This window comes from Coturnix japonica, chromosome 3 (genome assembly GCF_054131305.1).
Source record: "Coturnix japonica strain WE chromosome 3, WE-NBRP24, whole genome shotgun sequence".
Lineage (NCBI taxonomy): Eukaryota > Metazoa > Chordata > Aves > Galliformes > Phasianidae > Coturnix > Coturnix japonica.
The window spans coordinates 77,171,453-77,188,519 of record NC_140665.1 but is presented as its reverse complement, the minus strand read 5'-3'; the positions used below and the strand labels follow the sequence as shown (position 1 = coordinate 77,188,519).

General features: G+C 39.1%; 1 protein-coding gene across 1 annotated transcript in view; it reads left to right on the top strand.

Annotated features, from left to right (window-relative positions):
• Nucleotides 1-17,067, top strand: part of CD109 (CD109 molecule) — a 72,923-nt gene that overhangs the window by 11,649 nt on the left and 44,207 nt on the right. The window contains exons 3-5 of the mRNA XM_015859075.3: nt 5,143-5,171; nt 9,290-9,520; nt 9,659-9,784. Coding sequence (XP_015714561.2) covers nt 5,143-5,171; nt 9,290-9,520; nt 9,659-9,784 — 386 coding nt within the window. The remainder of the gene's footprint in view (nt 1-5,142; nt 5,172-9,289; nt 9,521-9,658; nt 9,785-17,067) is intronic.

Here is a 17,067-nt window from a genome sequence, read left to right as displayed (position 1 = left end):
AATGGTGCAGTAGCAGTGTTCATTTAAAAAGATGATTTAATTTCCCACCGCTCTCTGTGCTGGTGACATTGCACTACCCTATTGCCTTCCTTTTTTTCTGGAGTGTCCTTAATACCAATGAATCAGTGAAAAAGGAGGTTGCAGACCAAGAGTTTGTTTCTGTGGGATTTCCATGCATTTCAGTGCAATGCAGCAGGGAGGCTCTGCAGGAGGGAGACAACTTCTCCTGGTTAGATGTAGAGAGGACTCAGCTGGTGTCATGTGTAAGTCATGTGGAAGTGTTACAGTTTCGTGCAGGTAAAGGTGTCCAGCTGCATGGTGGCGGAGGATCTACAAGAGCTGTGCTGTGTGCTAGCAGCTGGACTCTGGCTTGCTGCTTAAAAACATGAGGTTGCTGCACCATTAATTCATCAAGTAGATGGAAAATTATGGTGAATTTCTGCAATTCAGCAGTGACATGAAGGGAATATTTGGTCTGCTGCTCCTGCTTGAATATGGCTGTAGCCACCTTTGGGTGCAGCTAAGTAGAGCTCCCAGGGCTCATTTCAGAAGCTCTGAGAATGTGGGAAAAGCATGCATGACAGTGAGACAGATTCACTACAACACCAGAGATTTTCAGATCTGTCCAGGCTGCTTAGTTTCCATTAAAATAATTACATAAACCAGGAGATTACCTAGTGCCCCAGTGCCTCTCCTATAAATTTTCACTGTCTGGGAACAACATCACGCACTGGACTTGATCAAGGAAGCCAGGCAGCTCCCTAACAGTGCTTTGGGAGGGGAGTGCTTTCTGAGTCATACAATGGAGAAGTGGCTGCAGTTTAAATCTCCCTCCTCCCCAGCTGCTTCTCATATGTAGCACAGCTGTACCTAGCTGAGACCTGCTGGTAGGTCTTCCAGGCTTGGGAATGTGTGAAACCCACTATGTCTAGCACCGTCCTGTCTGCTCTGCTGCTAGCAATGCCTATGACTGAAAATAGAAACATAGAATCACCAAGGTTGGAAAAGACCTAAAAGATCATCCAGTCCAACCGTTCACCTATCACCAATAGCTCCCATTTAAACCATGTCCCTCAACCCAACATCCAATAGTTCCTTGAACACCCCCAGGGTTGGTCATTCCACCACCTCCCTGGGCAGTCCAGTTCAGACATAGTTCAGTGTTCAACTCTTTGAAGGGGTAGACTGATGTGGAAGCAGTTGCCAGAGCCACATTTGCTCAGGGAACATATTTTGAATTGATGTGCTGGAAATAGCTCATGGAAACCGCCTTTCTGTGGAGATGGGCTTTTACTCTGGCTATCATAATTGTGTCCAAAACAGCATTTTCTATGGCTTTACATTCTTTAGTTTTACTTCCTAGATGTGAGAAAAGTTGTGAACTTTCTGCTTCTGACTCTGCAACATGATCGTACTTCACTCTGTTTGGGCTACAGCATATGGAAAATAGGTTTAATAATAAGGCCTAGTTGAAGTATGGGAAGTACCTTGAGATATCTGTGTTCAGCATGATACTCATTATCAAGCAATGGTGCAAGCAGGCGCTGTTCTGATTAGACAGCTGCAAAGTGCCTGCAGTGCATGTGTGCTAGTGTGTGTGCATTAGTATGGGTAAAGATGGAAGTAGAAGCCCAGGGGAATGGACTCTGGTATGATTCTCTATGAATATAACTTCTGTTCTTGGTGCTTCATAACATACTGAAGCAACTGCTATAGCCAGTGCTATATTTAGCTATGTTGGATAGACGAAAGCTAGTCTAGCAATACTTAACTTTGGGCACATCTACTCTCATACTTGTAAATAAAGCTGTTCTTCTGTTAATAATTGACTTTCAGTAGTGTCAAAGGTGTTTTTTTTGTTCCCTTTCTGGTGACATGGTGACATAGGTTGTGAATGTACAAAACTAAGGTTTAGCACATCTTTATTCACACATTATCATGCAGAGGGATGGGAGTTAGAGGAGCATTACTACTCTAATCTTACTTTTAGTGCTTCTACTTTAAGTATACAACTGAGAAAAAATTTGGGAGGTAGCTTTATACCATCTCTGTCTTTGTGAGTTTATTCTGTATCCAACCTCCTTTACCAGTGAAACATAGTCCCTTAATTTTTTTTTTTTTCCCAATTAACAGTAACTGTCTTTCATGAGTTAGAAAGACATGGATTTCCTCTAGCTGAAATGATGTCTCTTCTTAATTGGATTATTTAGGCATGAAGTTCTTTAGGCAGATGCTGGAAATAAAGTCAATTAGTATACCTATGCACCAGGTACTCTTCAGCACTGTGCAATTCCTCTCCAGGAGCCTCATGTGCCAGGCAAGATTAGCTGTTCCCTGGTCTCTATGATACAGTGCAGTGGGAGTGCCTTCTCTGCTTGTGTGTTTTGTCTGGGTCTCCTGGCTGTAAAAACCTGGAAGGTCAGTGGTGTTGCTGATAGTCAAGGATTGTCTGGGCTGCTTCTCAAGTGCAGAGGATGGAGGGATGGCAGGAGAAACTATGGCTTCAACAGTAGCATAAACATGTGGAAAGGACCAGATGCTATCCATCCTTGTTAAACCATTGTATACCAGAATGAAGTAATTAAGTGTGCTGCCCACAGACATCATTAGCAGGATGTGAGTCACTTGATTTAACCCGAGTTATAATTTGAATAGATGGTACATGCTGAGTGGGAGTTTTCCTTTAGCACTCTGACAGCAGCAGGGACATACTGCTTTCCATCCATCTGGACTACCTTCTACTTGCCACTGTCAAAGAAACAATTTGTTTTAAATCAATGTTTACTAGAGTTCAGATGTCAAATAAATGTTTTGTCTTCGAATGCAGTGAAGTTCTGGATAAAAGGGGTCATTACATTTTCCCACTGGTAAGAAGGCTAATCTTGATGTTCTTCTGGGTAAGAAAAGGCCCCTAGAAGTCAACAGCAAATTTTCCATGTTGACTTTCAGAATCACAGCATGTATTTTAAGAGACAGTTAAGTGCAAAGTCCTGCATCTGGGTCAGGGCAGTCTCAAGCACATGCATAGACTGAGTGGAGAATGGCTTGAGAGCAGCCCTGAGGACAAGGATTTGGGAGTGTTGGTTGATGAAAGATTCAGCATGAGCAGGCAACCCAGAAGGCCAACCATATTCTGGGTTGCATCAAAAGAATTGTGACCAGCAGTTCAAGGGACTTGATTCTGCCCCTCTACCCTGCTCTTGTTAAACCTCACCTGGAGTACTGTGTCCAGTTCTGGGGCCCCAACACAAGGATGTGAATCAGGTCCAGAGGAGAGCCACATAGCTGATCAGAGGGCTGGAGCACCTCCCCTACAAGGACAGGCTGAGAGACTGGGGGCTTTTCAGCCTGGAGAAGAGAAAGTTCCAGAGAGACCTTATAGTGGCCTTCCAATACCTGAAAGAGGGCTAGGGAGGGACTTTTTATAAGGGCATGTAGTGACAGAACGAGGGAAATGGCTTCAAACTGGAAGACAGTAGATTTAGATTAGATATTAGGAAGTGGTGAGGCACTGGAACAGGTTGCCCGAGAGGCTGTGGATGCTTTTCTAGAAGCATTCAAGGCCAGGCTGGATGGGACTTCGAGCAGCCCAGTCGAGAGGGAGGTGTCCCTGCCTATTGTGGGAGGATTGTAACTAGATGATCTTAAAGGTCCCAAAACATTTTATGATTCTATGATAATGCAATACTCACAGTGAATTTTTCTTTTTGAATTATCTCAGAGGTAACATTCAGCTGACTATGGAAGACAACTGTGCCAGAGCAGCAGTTCTGTGTAGAATGTATGTAACTCATGTGCTGGGTGAACTGTTGAGTGAAAAATAGCTGTGAGCCTATATTGTCCTAGGTATTATAAAAAGATGTAACTGAGTGGAAATTACAAAAGGGCTTTGCTGATCTACGTGAAAAGTGAACCCTGCAGTGGCTGTACTATTCATTTAAATGATATGGTACTAATTAAAAAATTATTAAAAAACTTTTTTTTTTTTTTTTTTTTTGCCATTAACACTGTCAAGCATGTCTGAATGCTAGTAGCTATAGGTTTTATTAGCCACAATATGGCAACTCTTTTTCCAATCTCAATTAAAAAAAATAATCAGTAAAGCCAAAAAAAATTGGCTAGCTGTGCTAAGATAAGAGAGGTGATGGCACTGAAAGACAACACCATCAAGGTCATAAAAAAATACTCATGTTAAATATTTAAAATAAAAGCTGTAGCAATTTCAGTATTGTGAGAAAATCTGAGTTCACATTATCTGAAATAGTTAAAATACTGAGTCATATTAAACCCTGCACAATAATATGATAGTTAAGCGTTCCCAAGGTGATATAATACAGTGAGAATGGTTAATTCTGTGTGCTCTGTTTCTTGAGGGTGGTAAATGCTGTGCATGGCTTTGAAAACTTTGTCCAGCTGCAGAATTAATGGAAAATAGTAACTTGGGAAATAGAAGGCTGAGTAAAGATGTTTCAGGGTATGTGAATGCAAAGGAAAAAGCAGAGAACGCGGAGGTCTGTTCCTACCAAATGGAGAAATAACATTTCTGCAGTACTGCTCTGGGGTTTGTACTTTTGCAATGCTGGAAAAGGTATCACATCTTCCATCAGCCACATAAATAAGAAATGGGTGGGGTGGATGTATGTGGATGAGAACCGATGCTCAGAGAAAAAGCAGGTTTAGTTTGTTATAGAGGCACAGCTTAGATGGTCATGTTGCTGACTTTGTTTCATGTTAAATATGAAGGAGGTGCAGAATCAATTGCTTTTGAGAAACAGAGGAATGCTTTGGTCCAGGCACAAATGTACCCAAGAGGGGATTTGTTTTCAAGGTAGGTCCCAGCTGGGAGCCTGTTGGCATCTTGGAAGCCATTATTCAAGTGGAGAATTGCGTTTCAGTTTCTCTGGGCTGTACTGTTGTATAGTTCTTCTAGCAGATTTGAGACTGCTCTGTTAGGGAGTTGCTAAATCTAGTAGTCTGGCAAAGCAGAGGCTATTGTGGCTCCATGCCACAGGTATTTTGGGTAGTGTGGGAATGGGGAGGAGAGCTGATCTGCAAATTAACCTGGTTATGTTGTTGTTCAATTTGTATGAAGTTTGTTTGTGACAGTGTTTTCTTTCTTTTTTTTTTTTTTTTTTAATTCAGATTCCTTTGGGACTCTTGTTCTTCCAGTAGTAAGTATTTATTTCCTTTCCCTCAAAGAAAATATTGACTGCCTGAGATTTTTCAGCAGTTATTGTTGATGAGATGTATGAATTTTGACTTTATTTGCTGATCATTAAGTTAAGAATTTTCATATCAAGTGCTCCACAGCTTATTGCAAGTAATTACAGAATTTGGCTTACTAGAGCTGAAATAATTGTGCAAAGTAATCACAAAATCACAGAATTGCAGGTCTTGGAAAGGACCACTAGAGCTCATGGAGTCTAACCCCCCTGCTAAATGAAATTCCCTTCAGTAGGTTGCACAGGTAGGTGTCCAGATGTGTCTTGGATATCTCCAAAGAAGGAGACTCCACAACCTCTCTGGGCAACCCCTTCCAGTGCTCGGTCATTCTCACTGTACAGAATATTTTTGTGGAACTTCCTATGTTCCAGTTTTTGGCCACTGTTCCTCATCCTGTTACTGTGCACCACTGAAAAGAGTCTGGCTTCAGTCAGTTGCCTCGTGCATTTTAGATATTAATAAACATTGATCAGATCCTCTCTCAGTCTTCTCCAAGCTGAACTGACCCAAGTCTCCCAGCCTTTCCTTGAATGGGAGGTAATCCAGACTCTATATCATCTTCGTTGTTCTAATAACTGAGAAATATTAAATTAAAATAAAAACATTGCTCTTATTTATACATAATATTCTTGATGATTCATTCAGTGGAAGTACGTAGTAAAGTAACTAGTCAACAAAAATGCGTGATACATAATGCAAGAGTGCATAATCAGTAATGATGAGCAGTTCAGCATTGTAAAGAATTCTAGGTTGAAATGTATCTATACAAACCATAAACATTAACATTAACAATCCAATTAAAAACACCGAACAAACACAAAAACCTAAACAAGTTAGATTAGCAAGTTCTTTAATATAATTTGCCCAGTCTAAGAGCATCCTTGTGTCTTACTAGGCTTCTACAAAATCGAATTCCGTAATCATTTCAGAAGTACTGAGTCTATATTTTCTAGAACATTTCAAGCATGCAATAAACAAAATGGGGGACCCTATATCCAGCTCAATCTAAATTTTCCAGCCTGCCTTACTACAGCTTGAAAGAAACAATGCCTTCCTTGAGCACCATTTACACATTTTTTGAACATTCAGGGTGTGTTGTAGGGATGGGAGGAGGGGAGTGGTTGGGCACTGTTTGAACATAACCTGTCAGTTTAGAAGAACTGATTCATATTTTTAATGGTGATTTTTTTTTGTTGTTGTTGTTGTTCATGTAGCTATGGTACATTTCTCTATTGCCCAAAGCATACTTGGCTTGTAGCACAAAATGGGTAATGGTTTCAGCTGTCATGTTTTCCAGAGAAGACAAGAGCTTCCTTGTCTGAGGTGCTCGTGAGAGTGGCTGGATGTGGTTAGGAGAAGGGCATGAAATAGCTATTTTCTCTCTTGTGTGCCTAGGTGCCTAGACAAGGATAGTAATACCATGTAGTTAGGGAGTGTATCAACTAAGATAAAATGTATTTTAAAGTAAGTTTCTGCTCGGGTACTGTTTAAAAAATGCAGAGCTCATACATGGGTTGAGAAATATCCTTTGGAGATGGAATTGATGGGGCTGAGGCAAATAGTTACCCTTATTTTAGCAGTGAACTTCCAGAAACATCGTGTTAGTTCAGTTTCCATTAGCATGATGACAAGCAACAAAATTTGGGTTTCTTTACATCTCAGATGTCCTAATACACTGCAGTACAATGCAAACTTTTATTGTCTTTGGATTTTACATCTGCAAAGGTACAATAGGCATCTTTGTCACCACGTTATGATATAAAAAGTATCAAGACATTAAAAATCAGGGCGAAATTCCATTTAGCTTTATTCATGATAGAAAAAGGCTACAGGAAAAGACAGAAGGTCTGCAAATGATGACTGCACACTTTTAAAGAAATGCTTTAAAATGACGCTGAAAGAGCACTATTCATAGCTACAATGAGAAAAAACAAGCCTATTTTACCTCTAATTTGACACTGAAGGTTTGTAATGTTTTTGGGAGTTCTTGCAGAAAATCCTGTCTGCCTCCTAGGGAATAAAGTATTTTAAATAAATGATAGTATTCTTAAATGAATTAATTGTGAGGTTATATTTGACTGATGTAGTAACTAAGGCTGTTCCTCCTGTCTAATATATTCCAGAATACTTGGCGAGAAAGTTTAAGTGTTGAAATGTGTGAATCATATGTTCTTGGCAATGTGTATACAGTGACCTGCAGTTGAAGGAAATGCAGAGTCAATCTCAGTCTAGTGCTTTGCACCTAGAATTTGGTTATATAAGTCCATCTTTTAAACAGAACCATTTCTCCTGTGTCATCATATGCCTGTTTGTGGGTGGAAAAAGAAAGCCTATTTATTTTTCCTCTCAATGGTTTTTCCTCTTAACTTGTTTTTCAAAACAGAAACTCAACAGAGAGGGATGAAATCGTAGTTAATTCCTCTTTATAGGTACACACATGGAGAAGAAATGTACTTGGTACAGACATTTGCATTTGTGGTATTTGTCACTGTCATATTCTTCTTTATTTGGGAAAAAAACCATTACTTCGCTGTATGTTCTTAAAACGAGTTTTGACAGCAAGGCAGCATTTCATAATAGACCTTGGTAGGATACTTTTGAAGTGCTATGCCTGGTGAGTTAACAGATGTAATTTTCATTACCAAAATGAGAAGAGAGCTTAATTTCCATATGTTATGCTGAAAAATGTAAGCCTGTCTGTTTTAGTTGTCTTGACTTCAGAGGCTTTGCTCCAGATTTACTGTTCTAACTACAAACAGAAGCATGTGACTCCTAAGCTTTTTAGCAGCACTACTTGCTGGAACCAGCTGCATGCTTTGTTAAACCCTTTCCATCTTCAAAGAGTGAGTTCCAAGCAGATGGCAGGACAGAAGTTTGCATCTGGGCTGGAATGCACCTAGGGTCATTCTTTATCTGTGCAGGCTCTGCTTGAGGTGACGTCTCCATGTCCTGCAGCAGTTCCGCTTAGAGCCTTCAGACTTCCTGCAGCTGAAGTTCCTCCATCTAAGTGCAGGAAATGAACTGGTGCAACTAAATTGTGAGCTCCAGATTTCCTCTAGTCACTGGAGGGAGACACCTGTGTGTGGTTATTCTTGTCTTATGTTGTCCAACTTTCCTTGCTAATGATGTCTGCCCGTGTTTGCTGCCAGCACTGAAGGATCTTGCAGTGTCTGTCCTTAACAAGGCATCTCAGTTAACTGTATAAAATCTCTCTACATTTGTTCTTCATGCTTTGGGAAGAATATTTATCTTACTGGTTGAGCTACAGTACTTAATGTAATTATGAATCATTAAATGCAGGGAGATGAGAAAAAAGTTAGTCAGTTTCCATTGAGAAGTAATACTAAGCTTCTCAGGAGACTTCCATTCTGAATTTATTTTTTCTACTCTAAAAGTTGTGGAGCTGAACCTTATAAAGAGATATACACAAACTTTTCTTTCTGTCCTGCTCATCTTGCCTATACGTATCTTCTTCAGCTCTTATATTTCTGGAAAATAAATGGCTAGAAAATGACAAAGACTGGAAAAAAAAAAAAAAAAAAAAAAAGTAGTCCCCAAGATTAAATACAAGAAATTTCCCAGTAACTGTGAAAAGAAAAGAGAGCAGAATGTGACTGTATATTAATGGTGTATGAATACATACCTACTTATGTTACTGAAAGTCTGGTTACTAATAAAAATCTCATACAAACATTTTGAAAGATTGCCTCTTAGTATACATTTCTGTGTAATTGTTAAAGTGGCTGAGACCTGAAGTCCTGTTCCTCTTTCTAAGTGTTAATGGCAAATATTTTATGGAATAATCTTCACACAGAGGGTGGAGACACACTGGAACAGGTTGCCCAAGGAGGCTGTGGATGCCCCATCCCTGAAGGCATTCAAGGCCAGGTTGGATGTGGCTCTGGGCAGCCTGGTCTGGTGGTTGGCAATCCTGCACATAGCAGGGGGGTTGAAAGTAGGTGATCTTTGTGGTCCCTTTCAACCCAGGCCATTCTATGATTCTATGGTCATACTGTCTTCAGTTATATCTTGGATAATTAATGGTTACTCACTGTTCTCTTTTTAGTTGCCATTGGAAAGTGCTTCTGGGACTTATGAATTACTGGTGGAAGGCCATGCTGATGGCCAGCGTGTCTTCTCTAACCGTACCAGCTTGATATACACGGCAAAGAGTATGTCTGTATTCATTCAGACTGATAAATCTACATACAAACCAGGACAGGATGTCATGTTTCGGGTTGTCACGGTCTATCCTGATCTCAAACCTTACAAAGCTTCTCTAAATATTTATATCCGAGTAAGTATCCATGGGAACCTGGAATTTTTCATATATTTTGACTTTACATGCCAGACACAGGTTATATATATTGATGCCTAAATCTTGCTAGTGAAGCCAATTGCATTTAATATGGATCCTGACTTCTTTTTTTTCTAGGACCCTCGGAAGAAGTTGATTCAGCAATGGTTGCTGGAGGAGGGTGATTTAGGTGTAGTTTCAAAGAAATTTCAGTTATCAAAGAACCCTCCACTAGGAGACTGGTCCATAGACGTGGAAGTGAATGTGAGTATTAACACTGTCAGCTTACAGTGAAATTTCATTTCTCCTGAGAGATGTGAATAAAATGGTGTTTGCTTTGCTGAAGTAATGCCAGAAGTAAGTAGGGATCATGAGGGGAAATCTTTCTTTCATGTTTAACCCCTCAAAACTGTGCAAACCTCACAAATTTTTCAGTAGTGAATGGTTTTGTAAGTAAATATATTAAGAAGAAAATATATTAAAAAACAGAAGCAAGCATGTTTATTTTATCCCAAGGACTTGATTTTGATTCTAAAGTGTGTTATTTGAAAGTGTATTGAAGAAAGAACATATGGGGTACAAATTTTTTTAAGTGAAACAACGTTACCTTTATTTTGAAAGCTAATACACAGAAATTCACTGTTCTCTGGTGTGCAGCCAGTTACTATCTCAAGGGGTGTGGCATCCAATACAGTCATTTCCAAATGCTTGTTTAGTCTTAGTGGTGTTTCAGCAACTCAAAGTGACTCAGTTGTTAGTGAGGAAAAAATAACTATGCAAAATAGAAATGATGAATTCTGAGGTAGAACTATTTCATAACAAAGCTGGTAGAATTTATTTGGCATGTTGCTTTGGTAACAGTCCTATTAGTCCAAATCCTTTAAGATTCTCATACACTGGTAAGTGCATTGTCAAAATAGCTGGAGGTTTAGTTGTTCAAGACTGTGTGTGTCAAGTTTATTCAGACTGCTCTACGTCCCTGTAGTATGGGTACTGCATTTCTGAATTGGCTTGTAACAACTGTTCAGAGACATTTAGCAAGTACAAACAGAACTGTGTAATGTTTCCTAAGAATATGAGGCAGAAGCAGAAACCTTCATTTTGTATGTATAACTTCAGAATGATATTTGCCAGTAGGAGTTGTATCTTCATAGATTTCTATAGGCTGAGGTAGATGAGGTGTTCAAGTGATGATCAAGACTGGGTTCTTCCAACATGTGGGTGTGAGTTCATTACTATTGTCCTTGTTGGGAAAAATGTTTGAAGTTTTTCTTAGGCTTGGCCACTCCTTCCCTTCCCCGTGCTTCTGCTCAGCATCTTCTCAGTAGTGCTGTGGTATCTCTAATGAGGCTGATATTTAAAATGCATCTGGGAAATTGAAAAGCTTGAAGATTAAGGTGCTGCTTTATTTTGTTTGACTTAGTCCAGTTCCTTGATTTGGTTCTCAGCACAGTCCCACTCACAAATGAACAGGCACTTTTGAGGATGGAGGGAAGCATGGCTCAGGCAAAGGAATGAAGTCTTGAAATGGTGGTGAACTTCAACAGCTCTGCTAGATGAAAAAATTAGTGTGAAGTTGTGATAGGATTTTCTGCTAAGTCATGGATAATCCTGAAGTCAGGAAAAGACTCCTGAAGGAAAGGCAGCAGCTGTTCTCAGGGTCTGAATATGAATGCCATTCCCTCTTGAAAGAATTAAATAAATAAGGGGAAAAAAATGTGAAATTGAAAGACAAATGCCACAGATTCATCTAGGCTAGTGAAGTAGCTGAGAGAACTAGTCAAGTAAAATTTCAGTAGATGATAGGAAATGATACTTCAAATTTTAACTGTGTGATATGTACCACATACATGTCATTAAGCCAGGAAAACAAGTCTCTCAAGTCATGAGTAGCAAGAAGGAGAAGATAAATAGGGAACATTTTGTTCACTATCTCTTCTGAAACTTAGCTAGAGGGCAATTTCAAACCAATTAAAATGGCACAAGTAAGCCATAGAGCTCATCATAAGCATTTGTTGTGAAATTCCCAATGGATCAAAGGCAATGGCTGGGCAAATTCACAGAGGTAAAGACTGTGAACTGAAAAACTCTGACCCCTGGTTCAGGAGGTCCCCCAGTCTCAAGCTGGCAAAAAATTGATTGCTGCCAAAGGTTGTACACTGGCCTTGGATTCATGTTAGATGATCTGTGGGGATACACTCATTCCTAGGTTGTCTTTGTTCTTTTTCGCTAAGAAAACTCAATTTTTCTGATTATTAATTTGTAAATCTTGGTGTTCTAGCATTGAGTGTAGCCTTGAATACCAGGTTTGGGATCCTTTAAATGGTTCCAAATGCTTCGGTGACATGAAAGATATCCAAGGGCAGAGATAATGCCCATCTAACTGGAGTATCTTTGTCTATTCATCATTGTTTCAGAAGACAATTCAAGGTGAAAAGCACTGCATAATGCTTTTCCTACATTTAACAAAACACTCTCAGGAAAAGATAAACTTGGTCAGAACAGAAACAGGATTATTTTGTTTTCACTGATGAAGGAAACAGTTCATATTTAAGAAAGACAACATTTAATAATTGGGGAAAAATAGAGGGGATAATAGATAGATACCATTCTAATGAGAAAGTCTGAACTCTTGTGAATTTATAAGAAATGCAAAGATCCTGAAGAGAACTTGATGGTTAATAAATAGTCTTTAACCACTGAGGTTAAAGACAACAAGGTATGAAACAGCTCTTAAAGTTTGCTAGAAACAAAAGAAATTCTGGAGGTGGCAGAGCCCAGTAGCATGAAGAAACACTGACTGTGTGGCAGAGATGGGAATATAGTATATATTATGGTAGCTCTGTGTGGTTTAGTGAATTTCACTGTGAGAAGATTTAAGAAGACAAGCTGGAGATGAGTACATCCTTGACGGGAAAGAGTAAGTGAGATAAGAAGGGAAACCTGTCATGTGGCATGAATTCTGAGAAGAATGTCAATAAAAGTGATGTGTGGATCCACTGTCAAATAATTAAATTATTTTGGGCTATTATGGATTTAACAGGTAGCTTTATTTATGTAGCAGATTTTTGTAAAGGTTTCTTTATTGTACAAAATTCTAATGAAAAAATGTCAGTGCAGCATACACAAGGTCTATCAAGGGAGAGTGGCTTGAGGATTGGGCACACATCAGCCTCCTGGGGTTTTTCTAGTACAAACCGATGATAGAGTTTGCAGATGGAGATGGGGAAGAAAGTTTATTGCTGGGAACTTGCAGATGTTCAATGTTGACTGTACACTGAAGGGTAGAATGAATCAGTGGATTTATTGATTACAGTCTCTGGATGCCATTACAGGTTTTAAAAAGCTTTTTAATGTATTAATGGGAGGCATGGTATGAACCAGCTATTAGAAATTGAAACTGGAGAGTTTCTCTTTTGCACAGATGCTTGTTTCATCAATCCGGCGCTTAATCACCAGAACAAACAAAGAAAAAAATGAGACTGAGGGCTTCTTTTTTGCCTGATGCTTTAGCATCAAGAATGATTGCCTCTTTGGTAGGTGCACTGAAATCAGCAGACTGCTGGAGTAGCTGAATCTAGAGTAACTAAACCTGTGATAAAAGGAGGACAGGTGAAATGGTTTCTTCTGTCACTAAAATATATAAAATGAAAATACAGGTAGAGGAGAGAAGGAACAGTGTATCTATGTAAAAATGTAGTAGGCTTTTGGGGTCTAGAAAAACCTGGCTATTATGATGTTTAAATCTGGGGGTATGGGGGAGGAGGGGTGGGAAACACCACATGTAGAAGTTTGTTTCCTTTCAGATACTTTTTCCTCCAGAATTTACACTTCTTTGATCTTCGTTTTTAGTGTTAAAAGAATACAATGACAAAGCAGTATGCATTATTTCCATATGACATAGCACATATCTGCACAATATCTTACATCAGATGATCCTATCATGCACAAAAACATATTAAGCAGCTATGCACTATTTTGCTAAGTCTGTCTATTGAGTTGTTTCATGCTTATTTTTCTGATAGTGTATCATACCATTCAGTTACTGAAAGATGCAAGAAACCTTGCAGAATAAAGGAAAATGAGTACTTAACTGATGGGAAATTTCTTTTGGTTCTTGGTCAGGAATGAGCTTATACTTTGAATGCCAAGATCATATGGGAGGGGATTTGGTTTCAGGTTTATAGCACGTCTATACGTAAGTTATGGTGGGTACTGAAGTTCCTGTTTTAGTCAGTGGAGACTGAGTCAGTGTTCAGTTAAAGCGAGTGAGTGGTTCAGGTCAGTCTGAGTAGGTATTCCTGTGCTGCAGCTGCCATCAAGGGAAGTATAGGTTTTTCTGTATTATATATGAATTTGCAGATTCACCAGTCCTGTCCTGAGAGCAGGGGTCACTCAGAACTTGGATTTACTGCTAAGACGTGTTTATCTTGTCTGTCCTGCATTTTTGTAGCTATACTTCCTTGTCTGTATCTGGTACTGCTTGATTGAGTTCACAGTATCCATAGGATCTTTTGGATCTATTCAGGGCTTTAGAAACACCTTCAGATTGCAGATGGGGCGATCTCTGTGTGACTTAGCTATCCTGATGCCAGGGCCTGAGCTTTCTTATTTAGCATCAGCTGTCCAACCTTTCTGTGTTTCTCATCTTGTCTTTAAAGTGCCATAAAATCACTAAATAACACTTCCCTTCCAGTGGTTACAGATCAGTTCCCAAGTGTGCAGAATTTGGATTCTTGGAAGTAGTGCCTCTGAATCCTGTTTTAAATCAGGTTCTGGCTGCTTGCTCTATTAAACATCCTGTGGTACTTCTAATAAGAATACAGGTGTTAGTAGATCTCTTCCAAGAAAGCTCAAGACAGTGTAATTACAGTCTGGTTCCCAAGTCTCCACCTTGTATTTTAGTTGGATATCTTATGTTTCCTGTTATGGAGCCTGCTGCTGAAGGCTTTTAGTTGCTGAGGTTTAGTAGCAGATATCTGAATCTAAAAGTTTTTCTTCTAAGGCATTTTGCAATCTAATTGATGGAAGTTGTCTGAAAATTTATGACACGGCAATAGTGATGATTCAGGAGCAATGAAGACTTTCTAAAATATTTTTGAAGAGTATTCTATTTTTAAAAGTTTCAGAGGCAAAACAACTGTCAGTGTCAACCGGGGTTGTTTATTATAGAATTTTATCCTTTGCACTTTGAAGTTTTTGACTTTTGGGATTTTACGTATGTTATAGTGTATCCACAGTATATTCTGTGATGCTTGGCTTCTAGATCCCTTATTCATTTCTTCTTTGATCTGGTTAGTTTGAGGTTAGATCATTAAAATATATATATATATATATATATATATATATATATATATATATATATATATCTTCTTTCATAACCAGACACCATGTGAAACCTTTGTGGTTGGTAAATGAGCACTGGTGACTCACTCAGGAGCTGATAGTATGAATACATGTGACACCAGTGGGACTGCTTCTGGAGACTGTGCAAGGGGAATTAAACAGAAGTTTGGGGATCTACACACAAAACATGAGAACCAAGTGACTGTGAAATGCTTCCATTAGGCTAACTCTGTTTAGATAACTTTTAGTTTCATTCAGTGGTCTGCACAGATGTGTGAGGGAGGTCTCATCTGTTGTTAGGCCTGGCCCATAGTGCCAGAACAAATCAGAGGGTGCTCATAGACTGTGTTCACTTCAGAGACCTTCTGTTGCCACAGAAATTAAAATTTAGGGCACAATCCATGTGATCTCCTTTTCAGGAATAGAACTGGATGACTACAAACATGGCTAGTTCATCGCAGCAAAGCAAAAGCTGAATTGTCGTTCTTAGATATCAAGATCTAAAGAGTCTGTCTTATATGAATCTCTTTTTGGAACTTATTTTTGGTATACTCTGGTATACTCTGAGCAATGTGCACAGAATGTTATAGATCCCTAGTGCTTTAAGAAATGCTGATTTCTGGAGAGATCATAAAAGCAGAATAAAGCAGCCCAAGAGGAATAAGCATGGTGCTTGTTTTCAGATCTGAACTGAAAAAACCTCTTTTGGGTTGTGTGTATAACTAAGCACTTAAAAGTCACTGCTCCTGGAAACTAATTTAACAACATACGCTTCAAAATATTTGAACAATATTTACCTGAGAGAAAGCCCTGCCCCAAAGAACTAAAATGGTGCAAAGAGCTTGAAATGTTGTTACTTGGCCTGTTTCAAACCAGCTTGGCAGGAAAGTATGCATTAGGGAGAAATTTGGCTTGGCAGTCAAATCATCCAGTTGACCTATTAGGGTCTTTTCCTTTCCCTACAGTGTCACTTAATGGCTTGCTTTCCGTAATAAAGGTTGTTATTTTAGAGATTTTTCAGCCAAGAGCTCTAGTCTCTCTTTAATACCTGTTTTCTACTGTTCTCTCAACATATAATTGTTTTGCTTTAATTTGTAAGGTGAAATAAAAAGTCATTTTCAAGGAGATACTTTTTCATCCTACCACCTGGAGCAACATTCTGCTCATGGTTTGCTTCACAGCAAGGGTGTCATATACATGCTTGATAGTGGAAATAATATACATGAACCAGATATGGGATAAATTTGCTGAATGTCGTTCTTCTAAAGATACCTGTTCCTAAGATTAGTTGATAGTAATCTGATTGTGGACTGCATGTAGTGTTTTTTGTACTGTTGCATTTTGGATCATAAGGATTATGATATGCACAAATGTGAAAATAACAAATAATGCATGTGTATTTTCAAATATGGGAATATAAATATTATGCAATTGCTGTGGCGATCAGTGACTTAATCATGAAACCACCACCAATCTGACTTTTCTTAGATGGAAGTTTTTTTTTGTTAGGAAAAGTTTAAACATTTGTGCATGAGGAGCTTAGTCTTAGGTGCTTAATTTGCAGTTCTTCTTGATGAGGTAAGATAAATATTAACCACTGTAGTTGTTTGCAGCCTGAGTCTTGATCCAAGTGTTTTTCTCACAAGTGTACTCTGTTCATGTTCTTATCTTTTCCTGTCATACTCTTTCCCACCTGATACACCTTGATGAAGAAGCTATCTGCTGATCAGTCACAGACTTCACTTACCTCTTAGAGGATAACTAGTTCCTACTTAAAGAGTAAAATATCTAGATACTGATATTACTGTGATTCTCAGGGAGGCTCTTTGAAGAACCACACAGTTGCAGGGCCTAGGGACATCTGGAAGCTTTCTCACTTGCCAGTTATGTTTCTGTGCGCCACTTCACAACCAATTGTCCATATCCAATCTTGTTTGCACAAGGTAAGTTTAGGTTGGACATTAGGAAACACTTCTTTACAGAAAGGGTAGTTAAACACTGGAATATGCTCCCCAGGGAGGTGGTTGAGTCACCATACACGGTTGTCTTTAAGAGCCATTTGGATGTGGTGCTCAGGGATATGATTTAGCAGAGGGTTGTTAGAGTTAGGGTACTATGGTTAGGCTGCAGTTGGACTTGATAATCTTTGAGGTCTTTTCCAACCTGAGTAATTCTATGATTCTATGATTCAAACAATTTTC